Here is a 16,225-nt window from a genome sequence, read left to right as displayed (position 1 = left end):
ACTGAAAGAAAAAATAAATTTAAAACTAGTTTGATATGTCTAGTATTTGCTATTACCGCTAGTATTGACCAATATCACCAATACCAATCGGTATTTGAGCTAGAACGAAACTAGAAGTGTAGTGTACTAGATTTGGACAATATCAGTACGTACCGGAAGAGTATCGAATTTTTCTGATGAATACTATACTGGGAGAGTATTGAATTTTTCTTATTAGTATGGTACGTACTGATACCGGTGAGAAATTGGGCACCGTTTCAAATTTATCGCTATTGGTGTTATTTTTCCATGTAAATAATTTATTAAAAAAAAATAGTATGGTGTTTGTCCGGTATTGTTTGATATTGACCAGTACCGACCAGTATTGTCCGGTATTGGAAGAAAAAATAAATTTAAAACTAGTCTAATATGTCCAGTATTTGCTATTACCATCCAGTATTGACCGATATCACTGGTACCGACCGATATTTGAGCTGGAACGAAACTAGAAATGTAGGGTACCAGATTTGGACAATATCAATACGCACCGGTCAGAACGGTACGAAATTCATAACCTTGGTTCGAAGTATGGGTGTGGCTTTCAGGCATTGTTATGGGCTCGCTTCCCACACTGGAAAGTTTGGGCTCGTAAGTCATTTTTATCTTTCCCTTCATCCCTTATCCTTCCTTATCATATTTCTCTTGTTATGTTTTGTTATGGTATAGGAGTATTTATTTGTGAAGCAAACGCTAGAAAATATTTTACACAAAAGTTATTTGCTCCAAAATCATTTTGCAAGAAAACATTTTAGGTCGAAACAAACGGAGCCAAGTTTCAAAATCGGGCTATATCCAACCCGTAAATGAAGAAGGCGAGCCCACTAGCTCCAAATCACACTCAATAAATTTGAGCCCAATTGTGACAAGAAAATTCACTTCTTCTTTTTTGTTGAGCCACTTCTTTACCTTCACTGGCTCGCTATTATATTACACCGATAGATAGATAGATAGGTGAGGAATGCAAAGCCTCCCAAACCAAACCAAACAAAATCACAAACTCAAACATGAAACCGAGTCCTACTTCAACAGCAGCTTAACAAATCCAACCACTAAAAGAGTAAAAACACCAAAACACAGGCTTCAAATTTCCTTTTTCCCATCATCGACAGGGGGCCGAAGAGTTCCGAAAACCCAGTCCATCCATATCGTGTAATTCCCATAGTTGTGGCGGTACGTGATGTGGTGGATCGTATGGTAGCCAGCACCCATTACAGGCCAGAGCTTCACGTTGATGCAGTCGTGAAGGTTGGTGGCCCATACGCCCTCCATGAATAAGAGGACCAGATGCGTTCTGAAATGCGTTGGAATTAAAAAGATCGGTATGAGGTGCGGCGATGCCTGCAGTAACCCGTCCAAGGGATTGAGTGCCATACCTAACACAAAAAGAGAGAGAGATGAACCAACGTTATTCGTGAAAACTTTGAAGTGTAGGGATGCTAGCACATTGAAAGTATAGCAGAGAGATCATGTTTTTTTTGAAGCAAACGAAGACGTTCAAAAACCTGAGTCACGGTAAATGATCTAAGTAGAAAGTTAAAAAGACTTTTTACCAGCCCACGGAGAGAGAGTATTTTCCTTGTTATAGATATGATGCGTAGCGTGAAGATACTTGTACAGAGGCTTTATGTCATGGAGTCCCCTGTGCATCCAGTAAACCCCGAACTCCACAATCGCAAGATAAATCGCGACGTACGCGAGATAGGTAACCCAACCGACATCGCTTATGCCCGGATAACACCTTGTCCAGCCATTTTCAATCATGTACTCGGAGACCGTGGGGAGAAGAGTGTACCATGGCATGGCCTTCATCGTGACGGATATCTGCAATAGCATAGCCTTTCTTGAAGGGATTGCATCTGCAACAAGAGTAGTGCTCATCATGTCTTCAATTGTTAGGTACAGAATTAATAACACAAGGACTCTTATGTACATCAGAAAGGACTCTCTTTTTTCCTTCTTCTTAAGCATAAATGTCCGTAGAAAAAGACATGTACCTTTGGGAAGAAAGGCATTGGGGTACAAATAGTAGATGTAGAAGCACCAGAGGAAACCGGAGACGAGGTAGATAAGGGATTCCATGACATAGTTCCGGAGCCACGTCTGTAAGAAGTGAGGGAGCGGTTCCCACACTCCGCCCGGCAATAAACTCCCTAAAATGAGGCGATTGTAGAGCGACGTTTCCTCTACGAATCGCCCCAAGTCGTGATTTTCCATTGGACTGATCGAATGTGAACACTTCGGGTCTGATTCCTATTAGAACTTGTGCAAGGAGATGGGGAAAGAGACCATGAATTAGTGTCCAACTCCGAAAGGTTGGACGATCGAGAGCAATTTATAAGGAGCGAATGAGGGTGTATACGGAGTAGCTCACACTATGCGGCGACAAAGTTAAAGTGGGAGCAATAGATTCCTTCCATTGATCTATATTATAAAACAGAGTAGAAAAAATGTTGACGCATACAAACAAAAGCATAGATCCATTCGGTCGTACGATCGCATTTTAATATTAAATTTATACTCAGCTCAATCAATTCGCGTTTAATAAGATGATTACAAGAGAATATTTCCTCACATAATATAAACCAACGTTCCGTAACTATTGCAACACCAGAGTTGACAATATGCCAACAACACAAAGACACCAAAAAAACACCGAACGGAGGAAAAGCAACACCGAAGCCCGAAACACCAACAAGCACCACCACCGCAAGAGATGGACCGTAACGACCCGTTAATCCTTAATCTAACCATGTGGTAAGTGTTCTTTGCAGGACCCGCTCAATGCAATGATTCTCTCTTACCTTCAAAATGATCTCATTTCTATAACGGACGTAAGCTTGATGTAGACTTTATGGGTTTCATACAAGAACTCTATTATCGCTCAAGTCAATTCCATATTTTATGTGTTGTGTGTCTCCATCTATATATCCTTTCCAATTTTTTTCCTCCTAAAATGAGTACACAGTGGGTTATGAAAAATTTTCCCCGTTAAGGAACTAGTGCTTCCAGATCATTTTTTTAAAAAAAACTACCGTATATATACCACCTTTAGACAGAGCCGGCCGGTCCTGGCTTTTCAAGGGGCTTAAAGCGAAAATTAAAAATAGGACCTTTTTTGTTGGACAATTCAAAATTTTTTAGAGGCTTAAAGCGGCAGCAACATTTGTTTTCAGTCGGAGCCGGCTCTGCCTTTGGAGTTCTTGCTGCTCTAATGGATGACATACGACTTTTATTTCGGAGCATAGAATCTACTTGAATGGGTCCTCTAGGAATCTATTTTGAGTGTTTTTCTATACGGAGAAATACTTTTTATTTTATTTTATCATATTTTAATATTAAACAGTAGTCATCCGATCACTTCTTTTTTTGACCAAGATACACGATAATATTTCCTAACATATATATTATAATAAAACTATGTTTCCTGTGGTGTATTAAGCTAGAGAATATTTTTATGGTAAGGAGATACGTTTTTATAGGTTTTTCGTCCTACTTTAGTCGATTTTCCCTATATCTTAATTACCGGCCTCTGCTCGCATCCGAATTAGTGAAATTATTTACCTTTCTTCAAGATCTCTGAATTGGAGATAGCTAGAGACTCTTATCTATCATCATAGAGTCAAAGAGAGGATCTTCATTACATTTGCTTTCATTGAAAATTAAAGTAAAAGGTGATCAACTTTTGTGACTATTTTTTTATGGGCAAATTGAAGTTGAGGACATACTATAGGGGTTTTTGTTATAATAACATAAATATTTTTCCGTAAGGTCTAAAGGATATTTTATTCAGGACTTACAAAAAAAATCCCTTCCAAGGTTGACCGGTGTTGACCAAGGTTGACTGGCGTTGACCAAGGTTGAACAGCGTTGACCGGGATTGAAAGTGCCTAAAATCCTAGAGTACCTTATGAAAGTGCCTAAAACTTAGGATACCCTGTATATGAAAGTGTCTAAAACCCTAAGGTATCCTATGAAAGTGTTTAAATCAATAAAATTCTATAATAGAAAAGTGCATCCTAAAAACCTATGAAAGTGCCTAAAATCTTAGAATACCTTATGAAAGTACCTAAAATCCTAGGGTACCCTATGGAAGTGCAACAAGATCAAAAAACACGAAAAAAACATATTTTCTGTTAGCCAAACAAGACCCTTGTCTCATTTAAGACAATCTAAATGGAAAATTACATTTTTTGTGTTAGCCAAACAAAGCCCTTATCTCATTAATGGCAATTTTGTCTTTTCACGAACTCTACGCTCTAAAATATTTTTATTAATGGACCTTACAAATCACAGAAATTTAGGCTGAACTAAAACTCCTATGGGGTTATTTCATTTGGACTTTAGACTAATATACTGTTTTTTTTTATTTAAATGAGTTTGGGAACGATATATCAGAATATTGTTCCTTTTAGATTCTATATAGACTTAGTTTGGATGACTGAAATCTTTGGTAGGAATAGGAATAAGAATGAAATGTGATTACTAGGAATCAAATTCCTAGGAATTTTAATGAGTGGGAATAAGAATATAATTACTATGAATGAAATTCCTAGAAATACAATACCTGAAGTAATTCCATTACAGTGTTTGGATTAATTCAGTAATCTTATGCAGGAATCAATTATTTCAGAAATTTATTAAAGTCAATATTTCTTTTTCTTTTTTTAAATTGATTGAGCCAGAAATCTAAGATTTTCATGGGGTAAAGGAGGGATCAGATTCCCACTCTATCAAGTAATTTGATTCCTGGTAGGATGTATCGTCAAGAATCACAATCCTATTTTTGTCTCTCCCAAATATGGGAATCCTGAAAGTGTAGCATCACATTCCTACTCCTGTTTCTTTCAAACGTCGGAATTATGGTCCAAACATCGAAATCATGGAAGTATGGTATCACATCCCCATTCTTTCTCAAGATTCCTGTCATCCAAACTGAGCTTGTAAACTCTATTGGTTTCATATATGAACTCAAATATTGTTGCTCAACTTATTCCCATTTTGCATGTGATGTGTATCTCCATCTATGAGAAATTATTTACGGTTCCGCACAATTTTAGCCATTCAAAGGTGTTTTGGATGATTCTGATTGAAAACAATCTATTAATGGTTTTAATCCAGATTGTCCAAAAAAAATTTTGGACAGCCGAGATTGAGCGTCATAAATCTTATTCACGGCTCTTCCATGAATGAGATTTTCTCCTCCATCTATATTCACTTTCTTTTCTTCTTTTTTCCCTCCAGATAATACGAGTAAATAGTGGCTGGATATAAAAATTAAATTTCTCCATTGAAGAACTGGTACTGGTGCTTCTTGGTCATTATTTTTGTGGAAACTACTGCCTTTGGAGTGCTATCTACTCCAATTGATGACGACCTCCACCTCCATTTCGGAACTTCTATACTACTCCCTCCGTCCCATTTTGGCTGTTCATTTTCGTTTTTCGTGTTGTTTTTTCAATGCTTAAATTTCTCAATCTACAATGTTTTTCATAATTTTGAAAACTTTGTATTATAGATCTAATCGAAAAACTATCAAACAAGATACATTGCATATTTATTGAGATTCATATTGAAAGATATAAGCGTTGAAAGAATGGCACGAAAAACAAAAATAGACAACCAAATGGGACGGAAGGAGTATATACTAAGCAAATGTAGTTTCCAAAAATAAAATCAAGCTCTCTCCTTAATTCTCTCTCTTATTTGGCATTATTCTACTAAAATTTATTTTCTTTGTTTTTTTTCCCTTCACTTTGTAAAATACCAAAAGTAAAATTCTATAATACAAATCGCGACGGTGTGGTGGCCCACATATTTTCTCTACTTAAATCTTAGCCGTTGAATTTTTCACGACCTCAGTTTTCAACATAAATAAATATTCCATTTCAATAAAAGATCTTTACATATCAAAATATTACCCAAAAGAGTCCCCACCTGTTCAGTTTACAAATTGAGTCCCCAAGTTTAAGAATTTACAACATAGACACACCAGCTCCAAATGAGCTTAAGTAAGAATGCGAACAAATTCCTTAGTTACAAACCATTTAGTCAAAAGGGAAAATTAAGAGTAATTAGTTACAAAGATGTTTGAGTAATTAAATATAGTTAGCTTCTAAAAATGTCTTCGCATCACAACACGCAAGCATGCAAATTATGATCCAGCATATGAATCTGAAAAGAAAGATTGGATTGAGCTACACTAGCCCAGTATACTCAAGCTATATGTAAATGCGATGAAATATGCAACAAGAATAATTGATTTGGAATAAACGGACAAGAGATACAAAGAGGCATCACATTGAACCGAAGGACTACGATTACAGGATTCCATACGTCCTAAGGCTATTCCTAACTAGTTCATACATCAAGCTAGAAGCGACATTTAAATTCCTATCGATCTAATAAACTACAACAACTATTCAACCATCTAATAACTTTTCAAACAAATGCTATATCAACTTCCTCAACTCATACCATTCACCATGGAACCTCATTTCATAAAACTTTCTTTTTTTGATTTCCAAAATAATTTTAGGGAAAACTCAAGATCACTTCGGGTCAAACTCCGTTGATTCGAGCTTGAATGCTAGAGTCCATTGATTTGTGTCCATATATCGGATCCGTTGATTCGCTTCAGAATGCCGGAGGATTTTTATCAAAAATCCTATTTTCAAATCCAAATTTCTTTCTTTAATAAAACCAACCTTCCATTCTCTTTTTCGACAACCACAATCCCAAGCAACAAAACACTCCAAACATCAACATAGACTTCTGAAATCAATCAAAATTCTCTTCATCATGGAAGACATTCAATTGTGTTACCACCCCTTGCGTCATATTGAATTCTCTCCACCTGGGTTTTCGCATTACCATACCTTGCGTTGGAGAACCCTCAATTTAAAATTATCAACTCAAACATACACGTACGCTTAACCAATCCGAATGCAAGAAGACAACATTTTCTAAGTTCACATTTCTTTCATTTATCATCATGCAATGCATTACAAATTCATAAACACATCCCATCGTACAATGATAGATACCTTAAGTTCACATTAGTCCTGAAAGTCTATATATCATGGGGTCTTTCATCATGCACCGAACCCACAATGACTCATCGATATGCCACCCGCTAGGTTCTAAACTAGAATCTTATAGAATGAGCGCCAAGGAACCTAGGAAGCTCTATAAGACGAGATACGAGTATACAAGTCATTAAGACACAAGCAATCACATTCGAGAGTGACTTAAATACATTCTAATTATATATGGAATCATAGCACGGAACGAAACGATCTTAGGAATAGCCAATCGACATTAACAGACCGACACACCTCTACTCAGATGGTCATAACTTTCTGTGTACTAAGAGTTTTTAGGTGATTCCTAGCGGAAAATGAAAGCTGCCTTCAAGACCTTCGAATCGATATAAAATTTGCATAAAACGGACATCGAGAGAAGAAGTTATGGTCATTTGAAGTTGGACTGAAACTCAAAAACGGACAGAATTTTCAAATTCGACCAAAATACAAAACACAACCTCAAGCACGAAACAAAGCACGATCTAATCATCTAGGTACATAAACATCACGTAAACGTATAACAAGAGTAAGAAATTCCTACCACAATGGGTTTTGAGCAAAACCCTAAGTGACCCAAGCTTGAAACCACCAAAAACGAGCTCCACCCAAGCTTGGATATAAGATCCCTTGTTCTCCAAATGTAAGATTCAAGTGATTTCGAGGTTGAAAACCCTTGGATCTTAAAGATTTGAGGTTGAAATCATGAGTTTTGGGTGAGATTGGAGTTGGGTAGGTGAGAGGGGGTGTTTCTAGGTCTGGTTTGTGGTGTTTGAGTATGAAAAATGGTAAAGAGAAGTATTTATAGTGGTCCAAAAAGAGTGTTGAAAATTGCAGAAAAACCAGTGGGTACCGGTACTGGGCAACTCCCAGTACCGGTACTGGAGCCTTCAAAATGTCGACTTGGCCAAGTTCTGGACACTGGGTACCGGTACTGGGCAAAAGGCAGTACCGGTACTAGATGGACATAAATTTGAAATTTCACCAACACACACCGAATTGAATCCCACTTGATACCAACACCTCCAAACATCATTACAATATCAAAATATGATCTTCCACATATTTAAATGATTTTAGAAAACATAATAATTTACAAGTATCTACAGAATTTAACACTCATTTCTCTACATTAATCTTCACCCTTCATTCTTATTCTTGTTCCTCTCAAAATAACAAAATCCTCCTCCTTCTTGCCGATTTCACACCACGCTGGAGTTAACATGTATCATTCATCTGGCTGCTCTTTGACCTTAGTTTCCTTGGCAAACCACTGCCGGCAATTCCCCGAGAAAACCAGTAGTTACTGTAAATAATTTTGGGTTTTAGAACTACTAGGGAATAAACAGTATAACTCTAAGAGCATCCACAGTGGTATAATCAAAACCAAAAAGTTGCTAAGGTTAGCAACATTCGCTCAAAAAAAAGCTCATATTAGAATAATCAAACTTAGCAACCTCTTAGTAACTCATCAAATTTTGGTCATTGAATAATCAAAACTAACTAATAATCCAATTTAATTATCCCCACATTTCCTCAATCAAGTACACTATCATTATACAAAATTTTCTCTCTCTTCCATTTTAACATGTTTCTAAGAAAAATACTTTTAAAAATACGTTTTATTTTTTTGCAAATACTTTTTTTTTTCAAAACTTTTTTTTTTTGTGAAAACTGTTTTCTTTATTAAAACTATAAAAACAGTTTTTTTATTAAATCTTTTTTTCAAAAATTGTTCTTTTTTTTTTCTACTTTTTCCCGAAAAATATTTTTTTTAAATGAAAATTTTCAAAAAAATAGTTTATTTGTTTGAAAACTATTTAAAAATAATAATTTTCTATGTCACAATTTTTAGATTTTTATAAGTTGAAAAGATGATGTGGCAAGTTTTAATTATTCAATTTTGATTGTACCATTGTGGACTTTTACATTATTGATCTTAGCAACCCCTTAAATGGATAACTAAAAGATAATGTGGCAACTTTTGATGATTGACTTTTGGTTATTCCACTGCGGATGCTCTAAAGCTTATGTTATTAACCCCTAAAGTAAACTTTTAGGAATAACATGGTTGTACAGTTAGGACCCGCAATCTCATATTCTCAATAATGTTTTGAGGTGAATGTGAGATTGCTATTTGTATGACTATGAACTCTTAGGGGGGTTTGACCCTAGTTTTTTTTTTTACCTAGTGTCTAGTCATTCGGAACTCTAAGAATTTTATATTGCATTCAAGGTTTTGAACTCTAGGAATTTTAGATTCAATGCTCTTTAGACACGAGTGTATCATTTGAGTGGAGCCTTCGCTATATATCTTAAAACTTTTCAATTGGGTTATGTCAGTTGTGATCAATAGTATGTAGAGTGATCGATACCCCGTGATTAATTGGGTTTTTTTTTTCCGACCCTGTGTAGTTGCTACTTTTGCCTAATTTAGCGGAAGGAAAAAATGTAAGATTGTTTTTCTATTTGTTTGTAAGAATTGGAATGCTATTTATTTGCCTTATTTTTTAGGTTGTTACGAAGTAAGCAAAAGTGAGAGAAATGCTGGCCGAAAGGGAATTTTGTCTGAGTGATCAGGGAAAATTATAAAAGAATTTAGTTGAACAACTTTAATATTCTGTGTTGTCTGTTTCGTTCATGATTAATTTAGTTACGCACTTGCAGAACTATATGTTTGATTTCATTAATTTTAAGCTCATTTACTGTAGTTGTGAAGAGGAATATGGAAAAGGATTTGGTCATGGTAAGTCATAACAGTTTCATTGGTTAAATTGGTCTTGATACATTTCATCGTGTCTTTAAATACAGATAATTGAAGCTTGGTAAAAAAGTGTGTTTCGAGCCATGACGATTTCTTGAATGCCGATATTCAAACCGTGCCTGAAGACACGGAAAACCCTAGTATTCTAATAAGATACTACGAGAGAATCTTTCCTGATTAACATATAAACCTATGTCCTTTCTTTGCTGATAAGAAAAAAAAAACATAAAACTATGTTTTGTATATTTTGCAAGAAAACATTTCTATGGTATATAAACGTACCTTCTTTTTTCTTTTTTCCTTTTAATAGGTTTTCCATCTCAATTGATTACTCTTCGCGGATTCCCTGTATCTTCATTAGTACCTTTGCTGCCATCTGAAAGTGGAATTATTTACCTTAATTTCTTTTGAATCGGAGACCTTTGCTTCCATTGACAAAGTAAAAGGTGATCAACATTTATGACCCTTTTTTTTTTTTGTAAAGTGAGTTATTGCTTGAGTAACCTTTAACAATTAGCTTAGGGGCTGTTTGATAAAACTGAAAACTGAAACTGAAAGCTGAAAAATTAAGTACTGAAAGCTGAATGCTGAAATTTTTAAGCTGAAAAGCTGTTTGACAAATATATTAAACACTAAATTAAAAAAATGATGAATTAATTTTGTTCAAATTCTCTCTTAATTTACTAACAGTCACAAATATACTTATGGTAATGGTGGAGGAGTGGTGGAGGTGGTGGTGGTGGAGTGGTGGAGGTGGTGGAGGTGGAGTGGTGGAGGTGGAGGTGATGGTGGTGGATGTGGTAGAGTGGTGGTGTAGTGCTGGTAGTGGCGGTGGTGGAGTGGTGTGGTGTGGTGTGGTGGAATGGTACATGGGAGTGGCGGTGGTGGCGGCGGCGGTGGTGTAGTGATGGTAGTGGTGGTGGAGTGGCGGTGGTGGTAGAGTGGTGGTGGTAGAGTGGTGGAGGTGGTGAAGTGGTGGTAGGAGCGGTGGTGGTGGTGTAGTGATGGTAGTGGTGGCGGTGGTGGTGGTGGTGGTAGAGTTGTGGAGTTGGTGGTGGTGATGTGGTGGTGGTGGAAAGGTGGAGCTGGTGGTGGTGATGTGGTGGTGGAGGAGTTGTGGTGGTGGTGTAGTGGTGGAGTTGGTGGTGGTGGTGGTGTAGTGGTGGAGGTGGTGGTGGTGATGTGGTGATGGAGGAGTGGTGGTGGTGGTGTAATGGTGGAGGTGGTGGAGCGACGGAGCTGGTGGTGTTGGTGGGAGTGGTTGTGGTGGTAGTATGATGGTTGAATGTAAGTACACAAAAATTCAATCAGAATTAAGTAGCTCAAAGCTACTTAATTTTTTTTAACTTTTTACCCTATAGTTTAAGTGATACTTAATTTGTTAAGCAATGTAAAATGTGATTATCAAACCTACTGAATCACTTATTACTTAATTGATTCAGTATTAAGTGTTGAATTTAGGTTATCAAACAAGCCCTTAATCATGTAACAATCGGAATATATTTCTATTCGCTTTATTTATTTATTTTTTAACTTTATTTTTTGGGTAAGGTTTCATACACAAACTGATCAATTGATGCTCAACTCATCTCCATATTTTATGTGTTGTGTATAAATCCATCTATATATACTTTTCAATTTTTTTCCCTCTTGAGAGAACATGAGTAAATAGTTGCTTATGAAAGTTTTTCTCCATTCAGGAATTGGTGGTGCTTCCCGGAAATTCCTTTTTCGGAAACTACCACCTTTTGGAATGCTTTATACTCTAATGGATGACGATCTTAATTTTGGAGCATACAATCTACATGAATGGGTTTTCTAGGAATCTATTTTGTGCATTTTTCTAAGTTGGAATCTATTATTAAAGCAAAGGTAATGAAGGCCATCTTTATGCCTATCTCCGATTTAGAGCTCGAAGAAAGGTAAATAATTTTACTTTCAGACTCGAGTAGCGGTAATGTGATTGTCACACAAAAAAAAAAAAAAAAAGTAGAGGGAATAACGTTATAGGAAAATCGACTCTTTAAGAGTAAACCTATAATTAAAAAAAAAACGTATGCTTAACATAAAAACCAATAAAAAAGATTTGCACACGACTACAACTTTGATATTAAAATGAGAAGAAAGCCCAAACAAGATTCCAACTTAATTAGAAAATCACACAAAATAGATTCTTAGAAAATCCATTCAAGTAAAAAATAGCAGGGAGACCTCAGACAAACCAATAGCGTACACTGGTTCGAGTATGGCAGTAGGCAGATCCATCACAGCCAGAGCTGGTCCCGAGTTAAAGCCGGAGAGGCAACCACTTTCTGTCCCAAATTATTTTTCAGATATTAGGAGTCTCTCCTATTTTGCTACCTTTTATAATAGTCTAGTAAAAAGTGTCCAATCTTTAGTTTTTTGCTTTAGGCCCTTGAAAATTTAGGGCCGGCTTGATCACAACAAACCATCAGAGCATCCACATTGTGATAAACAAATGAGTGTAGATAAGCAAACCAAACAACAATGCTCAAAAAACACCATCTATTGTAATAAGTAAAGTTACAAGTCTTTTTAACAAATAACCAAATTCCATCCATTCCACAACCAAACTTAACAACTTTTACCAATAACCAAAATTCAATAACCAAATTTGAATTTTTCATAAACGAGTTCTAATCACTCATCCGACCATACCAAATTATCCGTTTTGATAAGACGATTCCAAAACTGAAAGACCGGTAGCCGTAAACCTCCTCACGCGCCGCCTAAAGAGGCTGCACGTGAGATCCACTCGCATCACGCGCTGAACGCACCAAATCGAGTAAAGGCACGTAATATCACGCGCAACTTATTTAGGAGGCGCGTGAAAATGTTTCCGGCTACCGGCTTTTCAGTTTTGGAATCGTCTTATTGAGGTGAATAATTTTGTGTGGTCGGATGCGTGATTGGAACTTATTTGCGATTGAACATATATGCATTGTGTATTGTGGGTTTTTTTTTTTTTTTGTTAGGAATGCAAAAATAACCAATGTATAGGTAGAGATTGTTAATTTTGATTATAGACTAAATAAATAAACAAATGCTGACGTGACACATTTTGATTATTGATTTTGATTATTAGCATTGCTGATCTTAGAGCCTTCATGAGTATAAACTTCACCGGCCACACAGATCCAGCAGACATCAACATAATTAGCTTACAGAAAATTGCCCTTGACTTCAGTAGATAACCTTGCACCACACCATGGAATCTTGAACAAAAAACCTTCTTCTACAATCAAGTAACTCCCAATATTATCTACCACTTCCTCCCAATAAACAAAACCGTTCTCCCTAAAACACAATTTCATTTCTTGGTTTTAACCCGTAAGGCCATCGATCCTTGTCTTAAAAATTTTTGCAAGTTCCTCCCGAACAAAACCGTTCTCCTTAGACACAATTTGATTTCTTGTAGCCAAATAGACTATAGATCTGTAGCAAACAAGCATGCATGTATCCCACAGACCTTTCTCCACATTCTTGTACTTCTTCTGCAAAGCCACCAACTCGTAAGATCATATATATAGATAACGGCCAGATCCCATGCATGCCATCCCCAACCACTTCAAAATTTCGGGCCAAATAAGACCATGAAACCTTACAGTTCGGCAATGACTAAGGAGCATTTTCCCTTTCTGATTCTAATAAATGGACATAAACCCTCCCCATTCACATTCACCCCTTGCATCAAGATGTTTCTTCTGTGTAAAATTACTAGCTGTGTAACAATCCTGTCTTGAACTTCTTGCCATACAAACATTGCGATTTCGGGAGGGCAAATTAGTTCCAAACCAAAATGCAGTGAGTACCAACTGAGTTAGAGTAATTCAAACCTTCTTCCGACTTGGCATACCGGATTTCACAGAGAAAAGGCCAGAATTAAGATCCCATCGATCTCCATCTCAAGCTATCTGATCTATTTCTGTTAGCACATAGTAATTACTTGAGGATTGTTTCATTTCTTCCAGAAGAGCTTCTTCCCAGACAAACAAATCCCTTTCAAAATTGTAGTAGGTTCCAATGTACACTGATTCTGTATATCAAAAACATGCCTCGCCCTTTTCCTTTTCTGAGTAGATACTAGGTGATCGAAGTCTTCAATAATAGATCTTCATAGGCATCTCCCGAAAACAAACATCATCCCAGAATCTAGCTTGACTCTCTGATTCAACTTCAATCCAGAAACCATTATGGATGTAACATCTGATTCCATATACATAACAACTAATGGAGCATACATGACTCCAAACTCTGGATTTTTCCTGAACATATATGCTTGTGAAGGCATCCAACACAATGAACTGTAACCATATTTTTCTAATCACCTTTACCCATAATCACTCATTTTCTCTACCAAATCTCCACCACCATTTGCATAGAAGGGCTGAATTCTTTATCATAATTCTTCACTCCTAGACTACTAAACATTTTGTTCTTAGTTTTTATTTTATTTTATCATATTTTGTTCTTAGTTACTTTCCCAATTTACTAGATAAATTTTCCTCTTTTCTGCACTGCCATCCCATACTATTTGCGGGTCCCTACAAATAGTTTCGATCAACTCCCAAGTAGGGCCGTAAACGAGCCGAGCTTTGTCAAGCTCGAGCTCTGAGTTATTTACTAATCAAGTCTTTTTAATCGAGTCGAGCCACCCTTAACCAGCCGAGTTTTTGTCGAACGAGCCGAACCGAGCTCGGCTTGTTTAGTAAACGAGTTGAAAACTCGAACTCGAGCTTGGCTCGTTTACTAAACGAACCGAGCCGAGCCGAGCCGAGCTCGTGAGCTGCTCGGTTCGTTTACAGCCCTACTCCCAAGACTTGGAACCTTCCCTTTCAACATCTCTTGTTGGAGAAGGGAAAAATCTTTCCATATTATGTGTGATTCTATGATTCTAATCACAGATTGGCTGCCAATATTGCAGTGATTTGTTGCTTAACTATGGCTGAAGTTATGGGATTGTCTCTCTTATTGATCACATATAGGCCTGTCAATGGGCCGTATCCGATGCGGATCCAACAGATCCGGATCCGATAAGATCCAAATCCGATCCGAATCCGATAAGACTCGAATCCGATAGTGATAATCTGGATCCGAATCCAATCCGAAAACTTTTTTACTTCGAAAATTTTAGCAAAAAAAATTATATTTTTCAAAAAAATACAATTTTTTTTTCAAAAAAAAAAATTCCAAAAAAAAATTCTAAAAAATTAAAATAAAAATACAACTTCTTAAACATTTTTTTTTCAAAATAAAAAATTTACTTTTTTTTTTAAAAAAATTCAAAAAATTAAAAAAAAAAAGTTCGGATTCGGATCAATAACGGATTTAATCCGATCTAAATCCGATCCGATCTGTATTTGGATTACCGGATTCGAATTATCGGATTATCGGATTCGAATCCGGATCCAGATTGAATTTATTGGATCAGATCCGGTCCATTAACAGACCTAATCACATATCATGTGTATTTATATTTAAGGTGTTGTATTACAGCAACCCATGAATAAGATTTCTCCTCCCTTCTCACGTGGACTAGGTCACAAATCCTTTGTAACTGAACCACGTAAATGCTTCTTCTTTTACGTTTTTCTACACCTCGATCTCATGGCATTTGCTACGCATTACGTACCCACCTATACAAGGACGGAATCAGGATTTTACCCTAGCAGTGGCGAAATGTATACTAAAAAAATAAAAGATGCATTACAATATTAATAGTTATCGGCTCCAAAAAAAATTAAAATAACGTAATAAAAACTATAGTAAATGATATTTTTCATTTGCACATGGAGTATGAAAAAACACTAATTTTAATTTTGAGTATCGATAATGCCACTTCAACAACAACAACAGAACCCATGTAGTCTCCAATCATTGGGGTATAAGTGGGGGAGGATTGGAGACAGACCTAACTTTTAGCAATATATACAAAGTGGCCAATCTCAGAATACCATTTAAAAAATAACCCCCCCCCCTCTCATATGTATTTTGGTGCGAAACCATGCCCCAAAATAAAGTCAAATGACATCAGAGAAGACAGATCTAGAGACCTAATTCAATTTATGTGCACATTACCAAGCTTCATTTACTGATAATCTAGAGCATCAATAAGCACAAAGATAATGCCACTCCTCAAATCTATAATATCACTCCACAGATTCCTATATGGATTTTTCAAATTGATAACCGCACTCCCTTTTGGGAGGGACATTACAAATTTGAGAAGTGACATTATAATTAAGTTGCCTTAATTTTTTAGGTTAAGTTATTTTAGGGTTAGAATTAATGGGGAGTTTTTTTTCTTAATTACACATCATCA

General features: G+C 36.4%; 1 protein-coding gene and 1 non-coding gene across 2 annotated transcripts; both read right to left on the bottom strand.

The window, feature by feature from the left end:
* Positions 1 to 904: 904 nt before the first annotated feature.
* LOC131303636 (delta(7)-sterol-C5(6)-desaturase-like) lies at positions 905 to 2,320 on the bottom strand. The gene is made up of 2 exons (XM_058330593.1): positions 1,590 to 2,320; positions 905 to 1,412 (listed from the first exon to the last, which is right to left on the bottom strand). Exons 1-2 carry the CDS (start codon positions 2,251 to 2,253, stop codon positions 1,120 to 1,122), a joined length of 957 nt encoding a protein of 318 aa, XP_058186576.1. The 5' UTR covers positions 2,254 to 2,320; the 3' UTR covers positions 905 to 1,119.
* Positions 2,321 to 15,890: 13,570 nt separating this feature from the next.
* Positions 15,891 to 15,997, bottom strand: LOC131305832 (small nucleolar RNA snoR100). Its single transcript, XR_009193389.1, has one exon. It is a non-coding gene; the product is annotated as a small nucleolar RNA snoR100 (small nucleolar RNA).
* Positions 15,998 to 16,225: the final 228 nt, after the last annotated feature.

This window comes from Rhododendron vialii, chromosome 10a (genome assembly GCF_030253575.1).
Source record: "Rhododendron vialii isolate Sample 1 chromosome 10a, ASM3025357v1".
Classification (NCBI taxonomy): domain Eukaryota; kingdom Viridiplantae; phylum Streptophyta; class Magnoliopsida; order Ericales; family Ericaceae; genus Rhododendron; species Rhododendron vialii.
Note: the sequence above shows the minus strand (reverse complement) of the source record. Positions and strands in the feature narration are given on the sequence as shown.